This window comes from Xenopus laevis, chromosome 8L (assembly GCF_017654675.1).
Source record: "Xenopus laevis strain J_2021 chromosome 8L, Xenopus_laevis_v10.1, whole genome shotgun sequence".
In the NCBI taxonomy this organism is placed as follows: domain Eukaryota; kingdom Metazoa; phylum Chordata; class Amphibia; order Anura; family Pipidae; genus Xenopus; species Xenopus laevis.
Genome location: NC_054385.1, coordinates 62,077,057 through 62,093,276, shown reverse-complemented (window position 1 = coordinate 62,093,276; position 16,220 = coordinate 62,077,057). Strand labels below are relative to the sequence as shown.

Below are 16,220 nucleotides of genomic sequence, written 5' to 3'. Positions count from 1 at the left end.
AGCCTCCCAAAATAGTTCTGCTCATAGATTTCAGTTCATTCATAGTGATGTATGGTACATCATTGTATCTGGGTTACTCTGTTTGTGGCATCTAATTTGCACATGCTGTCCTATTAATCATTGTTCCATACAACTGTGAGGACTTACTCGTTCTGCAGGCATTTTCTAATTTCCTAATTCAATATTTCTCTATTAACAGGAGGATATCTGACAATGCCATGCTGCAGTGGGGTCCATTCCTATACTGGACATTACTGGGGGCATTTGAAGGACTAGTATTTTTCTTTGGGGTTTACTTCCTCTTTCAGAATCCAGCTCTGGAAGGCAATGGGCAGGTGATGTATACTTTTTAGTGGGAGACCGGCACTCACGAAATAGAAGTAAACTGTGCCTGGGTGCAGTCATTCATGCAGGGAATTCAATAGAGTTAATAGAGATCGCACTCGCAGGACTTAAGTGTAATAATTAGCTTTTTATTGTGGATAATCGCTGACGTTTCGGCTGATACAACAGCCTTTCTCAAAGTGAAAAATGTTTCAAACAAACGGAAATAAATTCACAGTGTGGCGGGAACAGAATCAAAAAAACACAAAATAGCAAACCAAGGCAGAGGAAGTGACGAGTGAATGACATCATAAAAGAAAAAACTAACGTAAAACACAGAAGATATACCCTAGATGTGCCGTCTTTGCCTTCTTTCGATTTTTATATTTTAGAGTGTCAATTCTGTTACATATTCCCACCATCACCCTCCCATACATTTTATGTTGTCAAGTGCCCCTTTTATTATTGCATGTTGACGTTGCCAATGTCTGCCCCTTTTAAAATATTTTTTTGTTTTATTGCTGTATTATTTCTACTTGAGATAATTTAGGTTAAAGAAAGTATATACATTCTCTACATAATTCCTTTATTTAAATACAGGAGCAGCTGCTGTGGTTATAATACATAAAAAGAGTGGATAAAAAATATGATGATAAATGGATTAAGGAGCAGTGGAGTTTGGAGCCAGAGGGTAGAGCACACAGTGTTATGAACATATAATACTTAAAATATGAGATTAGTTTCCCCTGAATAATGCATATCAATGAATAATTTAGGCAACAGATACACCCATGGATTGTTTAGCCCTGTCTCTTCCTGAACCTCTAATCTGCCTGAAAATCGCTCACCTGACCACAATCCTGCTCTCCTTATATGTATGAAGCATTTAAGCATTTATTATCCTTTACCATGTGCCTCCTGATAAAAGATATAAAAGCAGTGAGGACATGGGAAAAGTATGACCAGAGTACTGACCTATAGTATGATGTTGGTAGCTCTCTGGGTCACTTTTAAAAGACCTGCACATTCGATCTACAGATAAATGCCCTCTATAATGCAAGGACTGCTTAGGGTCAGCCCTCCCTGCAAATCCTTTGCTGCTTAATACACATTTTCCTTAACAGCTAATAAACTACCAAAATCTGAGACATTTGGCTGCCTCCAATAATACAATGGAACATCAAAGATCAGCTCCCAGTCACCATCACTGTCACGCTTCTCTGCTCTTGGTTGCCTCTGGGTGCCATATTGATAGTTAGGGACCTAATAAAACTTTAACCGTCTGTTAGTGGTTTGATTAATAACTATGCTAAGTTCATGACAAGTTTTATAATTCTCTGTTAAGATTTTTTGTGGTTGTGGTCCGTTTTCTGTTGATAAATTAAACCTGTTGTTGTAGTGGCCTGAGCTGCAGCTTTTTAGAATTGTACAAGGTGCAAATGCTTTCTTTCAAGATTTATCTCGTCTAATGCATTGAGTGCCACCTATTAACCATGACTGTTAAGGTGCACTCATAGAGGTAATAGCCTTCATTGTATACCAGAACTAATTTAGTTATGTTTTTTTTTCCAGGTGTTTGGAAACTGGTCATTTGGAACAATGGTCTTCACTATATTAGTGTTTACAGTTACATTAAAGGTAAGGTAGATATGGTAGACCTTTGCAAGTCTTTTCTTTTTTTTCTTTCTATATATGACTCATTAACATATCGCACTATAGAGAACTTTTTATCAGGGTGATTTTAAAGCAATATGTTGTGCATTTCTCAGACACACATACTGTAAAAAATGAATGGGGTCATTTAGATATGAAATGCAAAACTGGTCCATCTTGTTTTCAAATAATCATATAAAGCCAAGTGTTGTTTAGTGGACACTGATGTTACTCAGTAATTAAGTAGTTCAGTGTATATTGATTGGGAAATTACTATTTTATCTTGTAAAGCAGGGATTTTGGATTTAAGTGACTGTCACAACCAAACCACAATTCTTATTGCTGCATCTAGTTTGTTTTATGCATACAATCACCTGCCCATGTCTTTTCAGCTTGCGTTGGATACTCGATACTGGACATGGTTGAACCATTTGGTTATATGGGGCTCATTAGCATTTTATGTTATTTTCTCTCTATTTTGGGGAGGAATTATTTGGTGAGTATTATGTTTACCTCTGTGATGTTTAATGCATGTTTGCCCTGGTTTATGTATGCTATAAATTTTTGTGTCTAAATCTTCCTTGGAAATCTATACACGGCATCTTCACTTCTGTTTCAGTGGTCAGATACATAGATTTAATGGTTAAATAGATTTAGGGATAATAAAAGTTAATTGGGGTGTTAATTTTAATGGGATACTCTAATCTTCCTAAAAAAAACTTTGCTATCCTCTTTTAGATGGAAACAGAGATAGCAGTTAGTTAAAGGTTGCGTATGTGGTTATATATAAGCACATTTGTCCAAGTTGCAGTAACTACCATTGTTCTATCAATAGATAGGCCGTATCTAGATATATAGTACAACTTACTTCATACTCCCAAAGCTTTTCCTGTACAAACTGTTCTGATTCACAGCACATGCTCTGGACTGCTGTCAGTTACCTGAGCTTAGAGAACAACTCCCTATATACTGTATGTTACAGTACAAGGCTGATTAGTATTTATTGTAAAAGAAATTCGCTTTATATGGCAACATAGAAACCAGCACACTCTGCACAAGAACTGTTTTATAATAGTAGCATCAGTTCGAAGACATGTGTAACCTCTTTTTCTGCTACTGATTTGGTGTTTTCCAATGACTCTGCTTCTCAGAAGCTGCTTACTGAACATATGCAATGTCATTAAAGGTTGTTCACCTTGCAAACACTTTCTTCAGTTCAGTTGTTTTCAGATTGTTCCCCAGAAATAAAGATTTTTTTTTTCATTCCATTATTTATTTTATTTCAAAACCTAAATTTAAAGGTGATGTTCCTGTCTATGGTGTTTGAGTCTGGCAGCTCAGTAATTCAGGTGGAGACTAGTGATGTGCAGGCCGACCCGATACCCATGGGACCCGTGGGTATACCGTCGGCAGATTTGGGCCAACCTTGCACGCTCCTTTCCGGGTAGCGGGCGGGTACTAGTTGAGCTCTTCTTACTGCTCTCTCTGCCCGCGACCTTCCAAATGCTGGCTTCTGAATTCCAGGATGAGTTTTTATAGACACGAGCCTCTCGCCTTGCCCCTTTTGGGACGTCATCGGCGGGACTCTAAACTATTACAATTTTGCAACATTTAGTTGATTTCTCGGGAGCTTCTCTAGTATTAGCAACTATTGTATCAATTCTAACAGCTGCCTGTAATGAAACCCAGGGATTCTGCTCAGCAGGGACAAAGATAAGAAATGTATCAACTAAATGTATCAATTTAGAACAGTTTACACGGTCGGCGACCACCCCCCAGAGCTGCTTTAGAAGGTGAAAAATTACATTTTACACTTCAATATTAGAAAGACGGTGACACGTAGAAAATAGAAAGTAATTGGAAATCAGAAAATAGGACTAATAAAACTTATAGGAAGTGTAACACCAAAACATGAAAGTGTTCTAAAGTAATTCAAAAATAATGTACTGTTGCTCTATGCTGGATAACTGGTGTGACTGGTGTTTATATAGTTTATATAAGCAATTTGCATATACAAGCTGCTGTGTAGTCATAGGGGCAGCCATCCAAAGTTGAAAATGGAGAAAAGGCACAGGTTACACCACAGATTACAGATAAGGCCTGTAGTACACAATTGGATCTACAGAGTTTATCTGTTATCTACTGTGTATCCTGTGCTTGAATGGCTGTCCCATGGCTACACAGTAGTTTGTTTATATAAACTATAGTAGAGTTTCTGTAACAAACGCACCAGTTTTACAAGTGTTTTTTTAAAAAAACAAATACATTTTTTGATGTTACTGTTCCTTTAAAGGCCTAGATCATTACTATTATAGGACTGTGAACATTTTGGCTTTTAATACGGAGTATGTAAAAAAATAGCATTGCTATAAATATTTTTCTTATTAGGCCTTAGTTGAAATTTTACATGCAAGTACTATTATGGGATAAAAATATAACTTATTAAATTTGGATTACCCTAGGATTATTATACTATATGCTATGATTATAATTTGTTTTATGTGTATGTATTTTTAGGCCATTCCTCAAACAGCAGAGAATGTACTCTGTGTTTTCTAACATACTGACATCTGTGTCAATCTGGCTTGGGATAATTCTACTGATTTTTGTCAGTCTTTACCCAGAGATTATTTTGATATTAATCAAAAATCTTAAAACTGCGGGCCAAAAGGTAAGCTCTGAATCTTATTTATTTTACATTTCTATTATTATCAAACTATTTAATGGCAACAAATGACTTATTTTGTATATGTTTTGATTCTGAGGAAACAAAGACGTAGCCTCAGCTTCATTCCACCTTTGGATTCTCCACAGGCGGAGAGAAGCTGGTGCACTCCAATTTGTTCCTTTGTGTCTATACACTGGCAAAAGTGCCTCTCAAGCAAACAAATTTTTTTTACAAGGGCTGAGTGGCAGTACTTTTTATATAAATTCATACAAAAGCCTTTATACTTTTTTGGTGTTACTGGTCCTTTATTTGGAAAAGTGGCTGTGCCACCATCACTAAAAGAAAAGTTCATCTATTATACTGACTTTTGTTTTTAACTTTGTTTGCAAAAATTATTTATGTTTGTTTTACCTGTTTACAACGTACAGTTGGAAATGTCTGCTAATTGAGGGTCTCTCATCAACAATCAAAAAAAATAAAAAAAGATCAACTGTGAGGGTTTTGTTTTATTGTTTGTTTTTGTAAATGTTTATTATTCTTTTCAGTCCCTCTCCAATTGATCTTTTATTGTATCTTCCAAAGTGCTGCTGATTGCCAAGGTTAAAGGAGAAGGAAAGGCTTTGTGCACTTGTGGTGCCAAATGTTAGGCACCCCCAAGCAGGCCCGGATTTGTGGAAAGGCCATCTAGGCCCTGATTTTAGGGGGGCGTCATGCTGCCCAACCAGATCCACATTGGTTCAAAAACATAGGTGATGCGCTGGAGATAAAATTATTTTTTTAAATTTCCCATGCGCCAGTCCAGATGATGAAAATATGCACAAATAAAGGGGAGGGGACAGGGGCGACGAACAGTAGTGGGCCTTGGGTGCCCACTATGTAAATCCGGCCCTGCCCCCAAGTGATTGTATTGACTTACCTGAAACCCCGGGCTGGTGCTCCTATCGACAGAAAACTGCTTCGGCCTGGGTTTATACCAGTGAGCACCACGGAGCGATCTTCTTCCATCTTCCTCTGCCTTTTAACTAAAAAGTTGGCTATTTCATTCAACTTCGCATGCGTTTGCCCCGGGAATTTTGAAGAAAGAAGAAGCCGGAAGAGGATCGATCCGTGGTACTCACTGGTATAACCCCCGTGCCGTTCAGTTTTCTGCTGATAGGAGCACTGGCCCGAGGTTTCAGGTAAGTCAATACAAGCACTTGGGGGTGCCTAACATTTGGCACCCCCAAGTGCATGAAGCCTTTCCTTCTCCTTTAAGCCTTTAAGGAATTGTTCAGTATAAAAATAAAAACTGGGTAAATAGATAGAATGTGCAAAATAAAAAAAAGTTTCTTATATAGTTAGCCAAATATGTAATGTATAAAGGCTGGAGTGACTGGGTGTGTAACATAATAGCCAGAACACTACTTCCTGCTTTGCAGCTCTCTTGGTTTCAACTGATTGTTTACCATGCAGTAATCAATCAGTGACTTGAGGGGGGCCACATGGGTCAAAACTGTTGCTTTTAAATCTGACCTGCATTATAAGGATCAATTGCAAACTCACTGAATAATTATGTCACATGTTGCCCCCCTTAAAGTCACTGACTAACTCAGAGTTAGAGAGCTGCAAAGCAGGAAGTAGTGTTCTGTTCTGTTACACATCCAGTCACTCCAGTGTTTATACATTTTTGGCTAACTATATTGGAAACATGTTTTATTTTGCACAGCCTACCTATTTACCCAGTTTTTATTTTTACACTGAACTGTTCCTTTAACAACCAGATAGCACTTGGAATGATGAGCCTAAATTACAGAATAAAAAAAACATAACCACAAAAACCTATAAAACATAAAGACTAGTTAAATTGTCTCATAATTCTGTTGTCATTCTAAAAGTTAATTTTAAGGTATTCTTTTAAATGACTGTGTGCTAAAGATCCTTACTATCAACATATACTATTATCGACATATGCTGGCTAAATTTCCTTCCTCTGTTACTTATTTTATCTATGATGTAGATCTATAGCAATTCTTTTGCTATTGTTATGTTTCCTTTAACACTGCTTGGCCCTGTCCTTTTAACCTTCTATATGTTGGTGCCACTGATCCTCTGCTGTCCCTTCTTTTCTGATGTGTCTCTCCTTTGATTGCCTCCCTCAGTGTTTACAATCTTACCTGTATTCTTCTGTCTTCTCTCTTTCCCCTTTTCATTTTCTTGGCTGTGTAAATTAGGTAACCAAACGCCTCCCTTCCTCAGGAACTTCAACTATCTTCATGCTCTCTCAAACCTCCAGCAATCACAGTTTCCCATGGAATGATTAAGGTGACTGGCATTCTTACCCAGTGGTCATTGCTTGCTCTAAATAAATTGCTGCCCCTTGCAGAAGTATTAACAGTAATGACTTATTTTTGACACTAATACTGTGTTTCTGAATATCAAACAAACTCAGCTTTTTATGCAACCTAAGGCTAAGGCCACACTAGGCGATAGCGCCGCGATTTGACTCGCGGCGACTTTTCGCCGTGACTTTTAAGCCGCAATCGCTGGGGAAACTTTTGCGCTGGCGTCTATGGGGAATCGCGAAAAATCGCCAGCGTAAAAACACACGCGGCGATCTTTTCTCTACTGTCGCTCGAAATTGCCTCGCTAGGCGATTTCGAGCGACAATAGAAAAAAGATCGCCGCGTGTGTTTTATGCTGGCGATTTTTCGCGATTCCCCATAGACGCCAGCGCAAAAGTTTCCCCAGCGATTGCGGCTTAAAAGTCGCGGCGAAAAGTCGCCGCAAGTCAAATCGCGGCGCTATCGCCTAGTGTGGCCTTAGCCTTAAGCTGGAAACTTCTAGCAAGCATTATCTAGAGCAGGGTTCCCCAACCTTTTTTACCCGTGAGCCACATTCAAAAAGAAAAAGAGTTGTGGAGCAACACAGGCATGCAACAACTTCCTGGGATGCCAAATAAGGGCTGTGATTGGCTATTTGGTAGCCCCTGTGTGGACTGGCAGCATACAGGAGGCTCTTTTTAGCAGTACACATGATTTTTATGCATTCAAAACTTGCCTCCAAGCCTGGAATTCAAAAATAAGCACCTGCTTTGAGGCCACTGGGAGCAAAATCCAAGGGGTTGGTGAGCAACATGTTGCTCGCGAGCTACTGGTTGGGGATCACTGATCTAGAGTACTTGATTGATATTTTCTGCTCCAAGCAACTGCTGGAAGTGCACAGTTAAGGCACACTGATCTCCGATGATTAATTGGTTGCTTGGTCACTTTCAGACGTTTATCCTCTGCAGGTTACCTGGTAGCATAAGCAGACTATGAAAATGCATCCAATGTTACTCATTCTGTTCAAGAAATATATTCCCATGTTCCCTCTGCCAGTTTAAGGGAAGTCTCAAACGTAACATAAAGTTTTATGTTTGAAAATGTATTCAGATTGAGAAGGCATTGTTCTTTTTCATTTTTGAAGTGTGAACCTTTTTACATTTGTATTTGTTTGCCTCACTGTTTCAGAAGAAAATGACCACCAAAACAGGTGATTCAAAGTCTACACAATCGACTGTCAGGCCGCTACTATTGCGAACATTCTCTGATGAGTCTAATGTAATATGAGGTACAGACGGCTATAATCAAAATGCCATGCCAAATCACACTAAGCTAATCAAATTCCTATATTCTGATTCTTGGTGGTGAAGTAATGATTAACAAAAGAAAAAAACTGTACAAAAAATTGCAGTTTCTCACTCCTTTATTGCCCGTTTGGGCTTTGCAGCGATTGTAAGTCTAATATCTTTGTTTGTAAGTATAGTCTGCGATTGGGCTTTAGATGTCTACATCACACAGAATTATTATGAGAACAGCACTTGCAGGTATGTTCTTCCTATGGAGTGGCTCAGGATTCAGCAGAGGATAATGTGAGCTGCAATTATTTGGCAGCTATAGTCTGGCAATTTATCTGTTTGGGCAAAGACCATCAAGAAATTATTGCAGAATTATGCCTTCCCCTTACAGTAGCTCAGATTTAAAAGCTACCATTTTAATCTAGACATAATTAATTATGTGCAAGAAAATGCTTTCACTTAGCTATGCTTCTTCAGTTCTTCAATTCAAATAATAAGCTTAAGAAAATTCTAATTAAAAGAGAATGCCGCGTTCTTTTTGGTAGTTTCCAATGACACTCACTTTGTACCAGTCATCAGAAAATGAAAAACACATATATAGTGTTTTTTTTTTTCTTCAATTGTTTTTAACACCCTCTTACATTTGGGGGCAGATTTATCAAGGGTCGAATTTAAAAATCGAATTTTTAAATTTCTTATTTCGAGCTAATTTGAGTGTACTTTGACTAGGGAATAGTCCAAATTCGATTTGAATTTGAAAAAAAATTGAAAATTCGAATATCGAAGTTTATCATGTACGGTCTCTTTAAAAATTTGACGTTGACTATTTGCCTTCTAAAACCTCTCATGAACTCGAAATTCGAAAAAAAATGACCAATCAAAATTTATTAAAATAATTAAAACATTTTTAAATTCGGATGGATAGGATCGACCAGCAAACTCAAATCGATTTGAATCAAATTTGATTCGAGTTTTTTTTCACCAAAATTTAAAAAGAAAACGTTTTTTTTAAGAAAAGGTTTTTTCTTTTTCAAAAGTCCACCTACATATTGTAGGAGGTCCCCCAAACCTTTAACATAAATTCAGCAGGATGCTTTTATATGGCGAATAGCCAAAATCAAACAGTACATGATAAATGTCAAAATTCTAATTTCTATTTTTTGATAAATTCAAATAGTCAAATTTCACTAAAATAAACTCGAAATTCAAAATTTAAAAATGCAACTTTTTTTTTTTTTTTTACAAAATGCATCAGTTAATAAAGCATCTCCAGTAGTATCCTAAACTGAAATCCATTTTTCAAAAGGACAAACTGATTTTTTTTTTTAAATTTTTAATTTTGAAATCTGACATGGGGCTAAACATGTCAGTTTCCAAGGTGCCCCCAGTCAACTGATAAACTTCAGTCACTCTTTACTGCTGCACTGCAAGTGGAGTGATAATACCACCATTCCTTTCCTCCTCCAACAGCCCTTCAGCAGAACCATGGAAATGTAACCTCATAACAGCTCCCTGACACATGCACTGCTTATAATTATCCCATGCCCCACCTAGACCTTGAGAAAGATCCCCATGTGGGACCGAAACGTCGGATAAGATGAGTGAATAAATCAACACTTGTTTTCACTTAAATATTACAGAGTGTGCTGATCTTCTATTCAGAAGGTAGAGGACTGAGTCACATGACTTGGGGCAGCTGGGAAATTGACAATATGTCTAGCCCCATAATCAGATTTCAAAATTGAATATAGAAAAATCTGTTTGCTCTTTTGAGAAATGGATTTCAGTGCAGAATTCTGCTGGAGCAGCACTATTAACTGATTCATTTTGAAAAAAAAATTTTTCCCATGACTATCCCTTTAAGATAGCAGTAACATTTCAGTTGAAACTGCCCTTATATGAACATACATGCGTTTTGTAAATGTGTGCTATTCCTAATCATTGCAAGTAGAAATTGTCAAGATAAATTGTCTAAAAAGCAGATTTAAGATGTTTTAAATATGCTCAGACTGCCCTGCTAAAGTGCTGTAGTATCTCCTGGAGGATAAGTCCCATCAATCCTTTTCTTATTCCCACCATGTACAAGTTTTGTACTATATACATTTAAATTATCCTGGATGCCAGCTATAGGGCGGACCTTAGGAGACCAAGTCTGACACTGTCCAAAACAGGCATTCACTTCACACTTGTGGCTTGGGTTATTTGAATATCTTGTCTGCTGCTGGGTGGCATTGGCTCATTTATTCTTTTAGGGAAGCTTTGACTTTTGACTTTGATTCCGCTCCATCTGTTTGCACAAAGCAAACGAACAAGCCATCTTAGCTTGCTACCACTAAGACTAGAGTGTTTATGTTTTTTATATTCATTTGTGTCATTGTGTATTTATTTTTCAGAGGATCTCATATCGGCCTCCAGAGCTAATTTCATACAAGAGTATGGAGAATGGATTCATTTCGAGAATGAAAACTGAGGAGTACAAATTAAACACCTTATTATAAACTTTAGATCATTATTATAAATGATCCGCCAATTTACACTGTGCAAAGTCAACCACTATATAAAACGTACACAGTGACGGATACTGTGCTATTGGAAAATACTGTGGAAATCAAAGAGTGCCAAACCTAGCTGGTTAATTGTTCTGCTTAGAACATAACCAGTCTGGATTGCAATTTGCATGGGAATGGGGCATACCGACTGCAAGTCAGGATCAGATTGTATCCTACACAATTCCTTTGCTTAATGGCCTTGCTGCAAGAACTGTTGGAATGAATGGAGTCAAAGTGCAGCTTTTTCAGAAATAAATATCCTGCCAAAACATTGGTGCATGAAGCAACTTCTCCAGTGCAGTTATGGTGACATTGCACATGAGCCTACAGCGTGCCCAGCTAATAATGCACAATGCGCATTACACCCCTAAAAGGTCAGCAGGTTTGCCCACCGTACTAGCTCCAAGCTTACAAAAATCTATTTACTAAAATTAAATATTACTTTGCCAAGTTTTTAAAATTAATTTCAGATGTAAATTTATTTTAATTATATTATTTCCTTAATGTATATTACTGAAAAATATTTCTTAAACATTTTCAAGTATTTTTTTTTTTTCATTTGGGAATTAGAAGAATATGTGTCTCTCTTCAGAAGGGATCTATTTTTCATTCATTTCATGCACCAGGACACCACATTTCTGCATTGTTCTCCTAAAGCATAATTGGATATTTCTGGCTTTGTTTACATGCTTAACAAGTAGTGGGTTAATCCATCTGCTTCCGCATCCATAACAAATCCAACACATTTTGATGAGGGTCACAAGTTTATCTGAGTTCCAGTTTTAAGAGATCACAACCGATTAACATTCTATCTATATATACTTGGCACCCATGGTTTCCAGATAAGGCGTCTTTCCATAATACAGAACACCATGAATTAAAGATGCTAAAACACATTTTGTTTTTCCACCAGTATGGATTTCTGCTAGATTAGTTACCATGAAGTATAAGGTTTATTATTTCAAAGAAAGAGAAAATCAGCAAATAATTCTTCAAGTATATTATGAGTGCACTGTATACAGTGTCCTCGTGATTTGGGTGTATTTTCTCCATTAAATGCACTCTTGTGGTTTTTAATATTATAAAAGAGCCTATTTTCCAAATATATTTATTTACAAGATTAGTTAATATTTTGTTTAGGGTGTTCTGGCACCGTTGCACCAAATGGTACCAAGGATGTTTAGATCCAATGTAATGGGCAAGCTTATCCATTTAATATTACATGAAAACTTTCCATTTGGTTTCTACAGAGAAATGCAAATAGTGTTTATTTAAAGCAAAACGGTCTCGAAGAAGGTCTATTTTTTCTAAGCAGTGTCAAATACCTTATTATATGAGACATAAAACAAATCACAGTCCACAATTCATAATACAAATAAATGCACAATTCTACATTTGTTTACATGCAAAATCAAATTATTACAGATAAGTGTGTAATGTTTTATAGAGGAAAAATCATTCCAGATTAAACGTACAATACATTCATAATCATTTCAATGGATTGTTCCAATGCTACTGGCTGTGCATAACTTTTGTATGCTGGTGCCTGCCCACTAAAATGTATCCCTATTAAACAGTCTACACCGAGGTTATAGTTATGGACACAGGACTGTTGTGGCATAACCAGGAGCCCTATGCAGCATGAGATAAAGCAATTCAGGCACAGTTTACATTGTAAAGCATAATGGCTTTCAGGAAGACATATATTAAGGATAGTGGCACACAGGGCTGGTCATCGGCTTTTCTTCACCTGTGCCAAAATCTGTTCGGTGTGTGTACTCACAGGCTGACACCCAGACTGAGTGGATGGGAGTGCATTGGGTATACAGCTCATTTGTAAGGATGAAGTTTAACCCTAGAACAGTACTGTCCGTTATTTTCCATTTATTAGGCATATGATATAATATACCACCTGCTGGTAAGGATTCAAATAATCTTTTTTGATCAGACATCCTTTTAAAATTCCCACATCTGGCCCAAAGGCTTCTGGTTGGATCATTTTGGTTGCCGCTGTTTCATTGACTAAAAAACAGCAAAGACAAAGGAGGTGAGGATTAGGCTCAGAACAAAGTGTGGCATAGTAAATGGAGGGGGGAAGCTGGCAGAGATTAGGGCAGTGTTGTACAACTTCTGTGGTACCGAGGGACAGAGTTTTTCTCGCCATTTTCACACCCACTTTAAACCACATCCATGTTACTACAAGAACTTTTAAGTCCATGTCCACATTATTGGTGGTAGCACACCTAAAAACCAAATGGTTGGTGCTCACTGCAGGGATATCACTCATATGTGAAAAATGTAAGTCATATTAAAACATAACCTTAAATCCACATGCCTCCTCCTCCCCTGTGGATAACTTAGCACCCGAGCACATGATTAGGGCCTCCCCCCCCCTTTACAACAATTTCCAAATCCCTACCAGGCTCATGTCCCACAGGTAGTGTAGGGTATTCAGAGTATGGCACACACACAGGGAGCATATGGCAGGCAGAGTAAGGCATGACACAATAGGGAGCATAGGGCAGGCAGAGTATGGAACATAAGGAGCACCGTGAAGGCAGAATACAACAAAAGACAGGGAAACCTGTCAGGACCACTCTAAGATGTTCATACTGCGCTATAAACAGTGACACAATGCTAATGTCCCTCCAGCAGTTTGTATGAGGTGTGAATAAGTGAACAATGTGGGCACTTTCAGTCTGGGTCTGAAGTGTGAACAGTACAGGGCTTTAGGGGGGTGAACAATAGAGCTGTTACGTGTATAAAGACTGCAGGGTGATTACAGGTGTGAACCTTACAGTCTGAATTTGAGATGTAAACAATGCAGGGCCAGTTAATCTCTGTAGTGATACCTTTTAAATCTTACACAAGGTAAGCAGTCACAGCAGGCAGACTTTCATGTGGGGGGCATCACAAGGGGGGCCGCCAGTTGGACAGCACTGGGCTTTACCGGGTGAGCCAGTAGTGCAATTGGCCAAACTGGGCATAACTGGATGGGCTGGGGACATACCAATTGTGAATTTATATGGTCACTGAACTTCCAATGTGACTTCTAAATTTTACAAATTACAGAAGGGTTACATAATCCTCTATTATTCCTGGGCAATTGATTTCATATTTGAATCTAGTAAGTGGGCTGTATAAGGCATGCTAGGATTTCTCTGCATTTTGCTTCTGGGGTATGCACGAATCACACGTATCGGCCGTGGAACATTCCTGCTGAATGGTGCAACTGAGGCCTTCTGTATGAACTAACTCTTAATGGTTCATGAAACACAAGCCTTAGATTTTGTGGCCAAGAAAAATATACCTGTGTGAAAAATAAAGTTCTCTCAGATGCTAAAATGCATCACATTTAGTTATTCACATGCCAACACAAATTGTTTGGAGTTCACTCATTCAGTAATTCAGAGTGCATTTCAGAGTTTACTTGTTGAAGCTACAATATAAGCCATTTTGTATAGCGTTTCTGTTCTGTTTGTTTCTCCTAAATAGAAAAATATGAGGGCATGCAGTGTATTATGTACAGTATGCATATTTACTTTCAGCTAGTCCCCCATAATGTACATAAGTTAGTACATACCTTGGAATATGGTATGTTTTCAGCTCTTCGGTTGTGCAGTGAGTCACAGAATCCATTCCTAAATCTAGAAGCTCAGGTCGAGCTGTGCACAACAGAGCATTGGCCTTATTATAGCACAAAAGCTACCAAAATGCACAATGACAGGGGCGCCTATTAAGTGTTTTGCTACATTTCTCCCTTAGCTATTCTGCTGTTTACATAACTGAACTTTATGACCAATATTTTGATAAAGCACATTTACCTGCAATTATGACAGACTCATTTTATATTGTAAGAACATTAGCATCCACAGCTTGTGCAAGGGTAATAACAGGATACAAATTTATGGGAGACCAAATAAGGGTTTGACATAAATCTCTTGCTCCTGCCATGCTTAAAGCACATGTTCCCATGTTTACTTTCATCTGACTCCACTGTGGCAGCTCTACCTTGTGCTGTGACTGACCTGCAACATGTTGAGCAATGAGGCACAAAGGAGCCTTGTACCATACACTGCCTTGATCATGTAGTAAGTACAGGGCTCCCCTTGATCATTGTTCCCTCATGCACTGGATGTAGTGCCATTAAAATTGCACACAATTAATTGGCATGTGAGACTTTGCCTTTGTCCTCTCTGCCTGCTTTCCCTTACATTTGGCCAGATTGCACACAAATGTCCTCCATTCATTAACCAGCTCAACATTTTACAACTTCATTTGTTGATGTCACATTTTGCACCAGTTTCCATCTTATACAATTACACTGAAATGCAGGGGAAAACCAAAAAATATCACAGATTACATTAAACATTTGCATGTAGATAGTTGCACAACATTCGTAAATGAGCCCTTATGACTTCAGCTATATTTCCTCTCCAGCCCATACAATAGGATGATGGGTATAGTAGAGCTGGAGAAATCTGGTCACATTGTCTGAATTTTAGGTAGGGAATTTGCCTTGAATCAAAATGGACCTTTTTCTCATTTCACTCCCAGTATCTCACTGAAAACTGAAGTTTATCTGAGCTTTAGTTGGCCAATGGCTTAGAGCAGGGGTCCCCAACGGCCGGGCCATACTTGAACTCGGCCGCCGGGCCGAATTGATAAATTTGATGTGGTGCGCCTGAAATTGACGAAGCGCACCGGAATTTGACACGGTGTGCACATAATTTGAAGCTGTGCGTCTGAATTTGACGCAGCACAAACAAAATTTAAGGGACACGCAGTTGAAGAAAAAAATTTGGGCTTTACACAGGTTCCTGGGGCAAAAAAGATTGGGGACCACTGGCTTAGAAGTTCACAGGCTGTGCATCCATAGTTCCTCCATCCCTAAGGTGAGGAAAAAAGCTTCAGAGGTGTGGCCAGTAAGTAGGATGTACAGTAATTGGATATGTGTAGGTAAATAGAAAGATGAAGTCCATGTACCCATCTTGCTTTTAATCTCAATTTTAGCCAAAGTACCTTCTTTAAATGCCTGTTTCTCACAGCTCTTCTCTCTCAATTAACAATAAGGCTGTTCTCATTGAATGTGTGTAATCCAAAGAGACACAACCTTTAATGCCCAGCCTATGCAAAACTACAACTCAGTGTTTTGCAAATGTACAGTTGAGTTGTGGCTCTACTATATCTGTTAAGCCTGTGATTGCCAAAGGGATTCCAAGAAGTATTATAGGCAGATATAGGAGAAGCTTATATGTTAACCGTCAAAGCCATTATTTTTGTTATTTTTCTCCAGCCCTGTTTCATGGTAGTACATAAGTACAAGGCGGGCACTCCTAGCTGTGAAGAATGCCAAAAACACTAGCATGGGAACTGCGTGATTTACAGCTTATTTCTGTTACTGATTACTCTGCATGGAAACCAGAGCAAA

The 16,220-nt window shown here is 38.3% G+C and overlaps 1 protein-coding gene across 1 annotated transcript in view; it reads left to right on the top strand.

Moving 5' to 3' along the window:
- atp11c.L (ATPase, class VI, type 11C L homeolog) overlaps positions 1-11,774 on the top strand; it is a gene marked incomplete at its 3' end in the record, with an annotated part of 65,043 nt that extends 53,269 nt beyond the window's left edge. The window contains 5 exon segments of the mRNA NM_001087355.1: positions 200-335; positions 1,897-1,962; positions 2,370-2,473; positions 4,495-4,648; positions 10,634-11,774. Coding sequence (NP_001080824.1) covers positions 200-335; positions 1,897-1,962; positions 2,370-2,473; positions 4,495-4,648; positions 10,634-10,738 — 565 coding nt within the window.
- Positions 11,775-16,220: the final 4,446 nt, after the last annotated feature.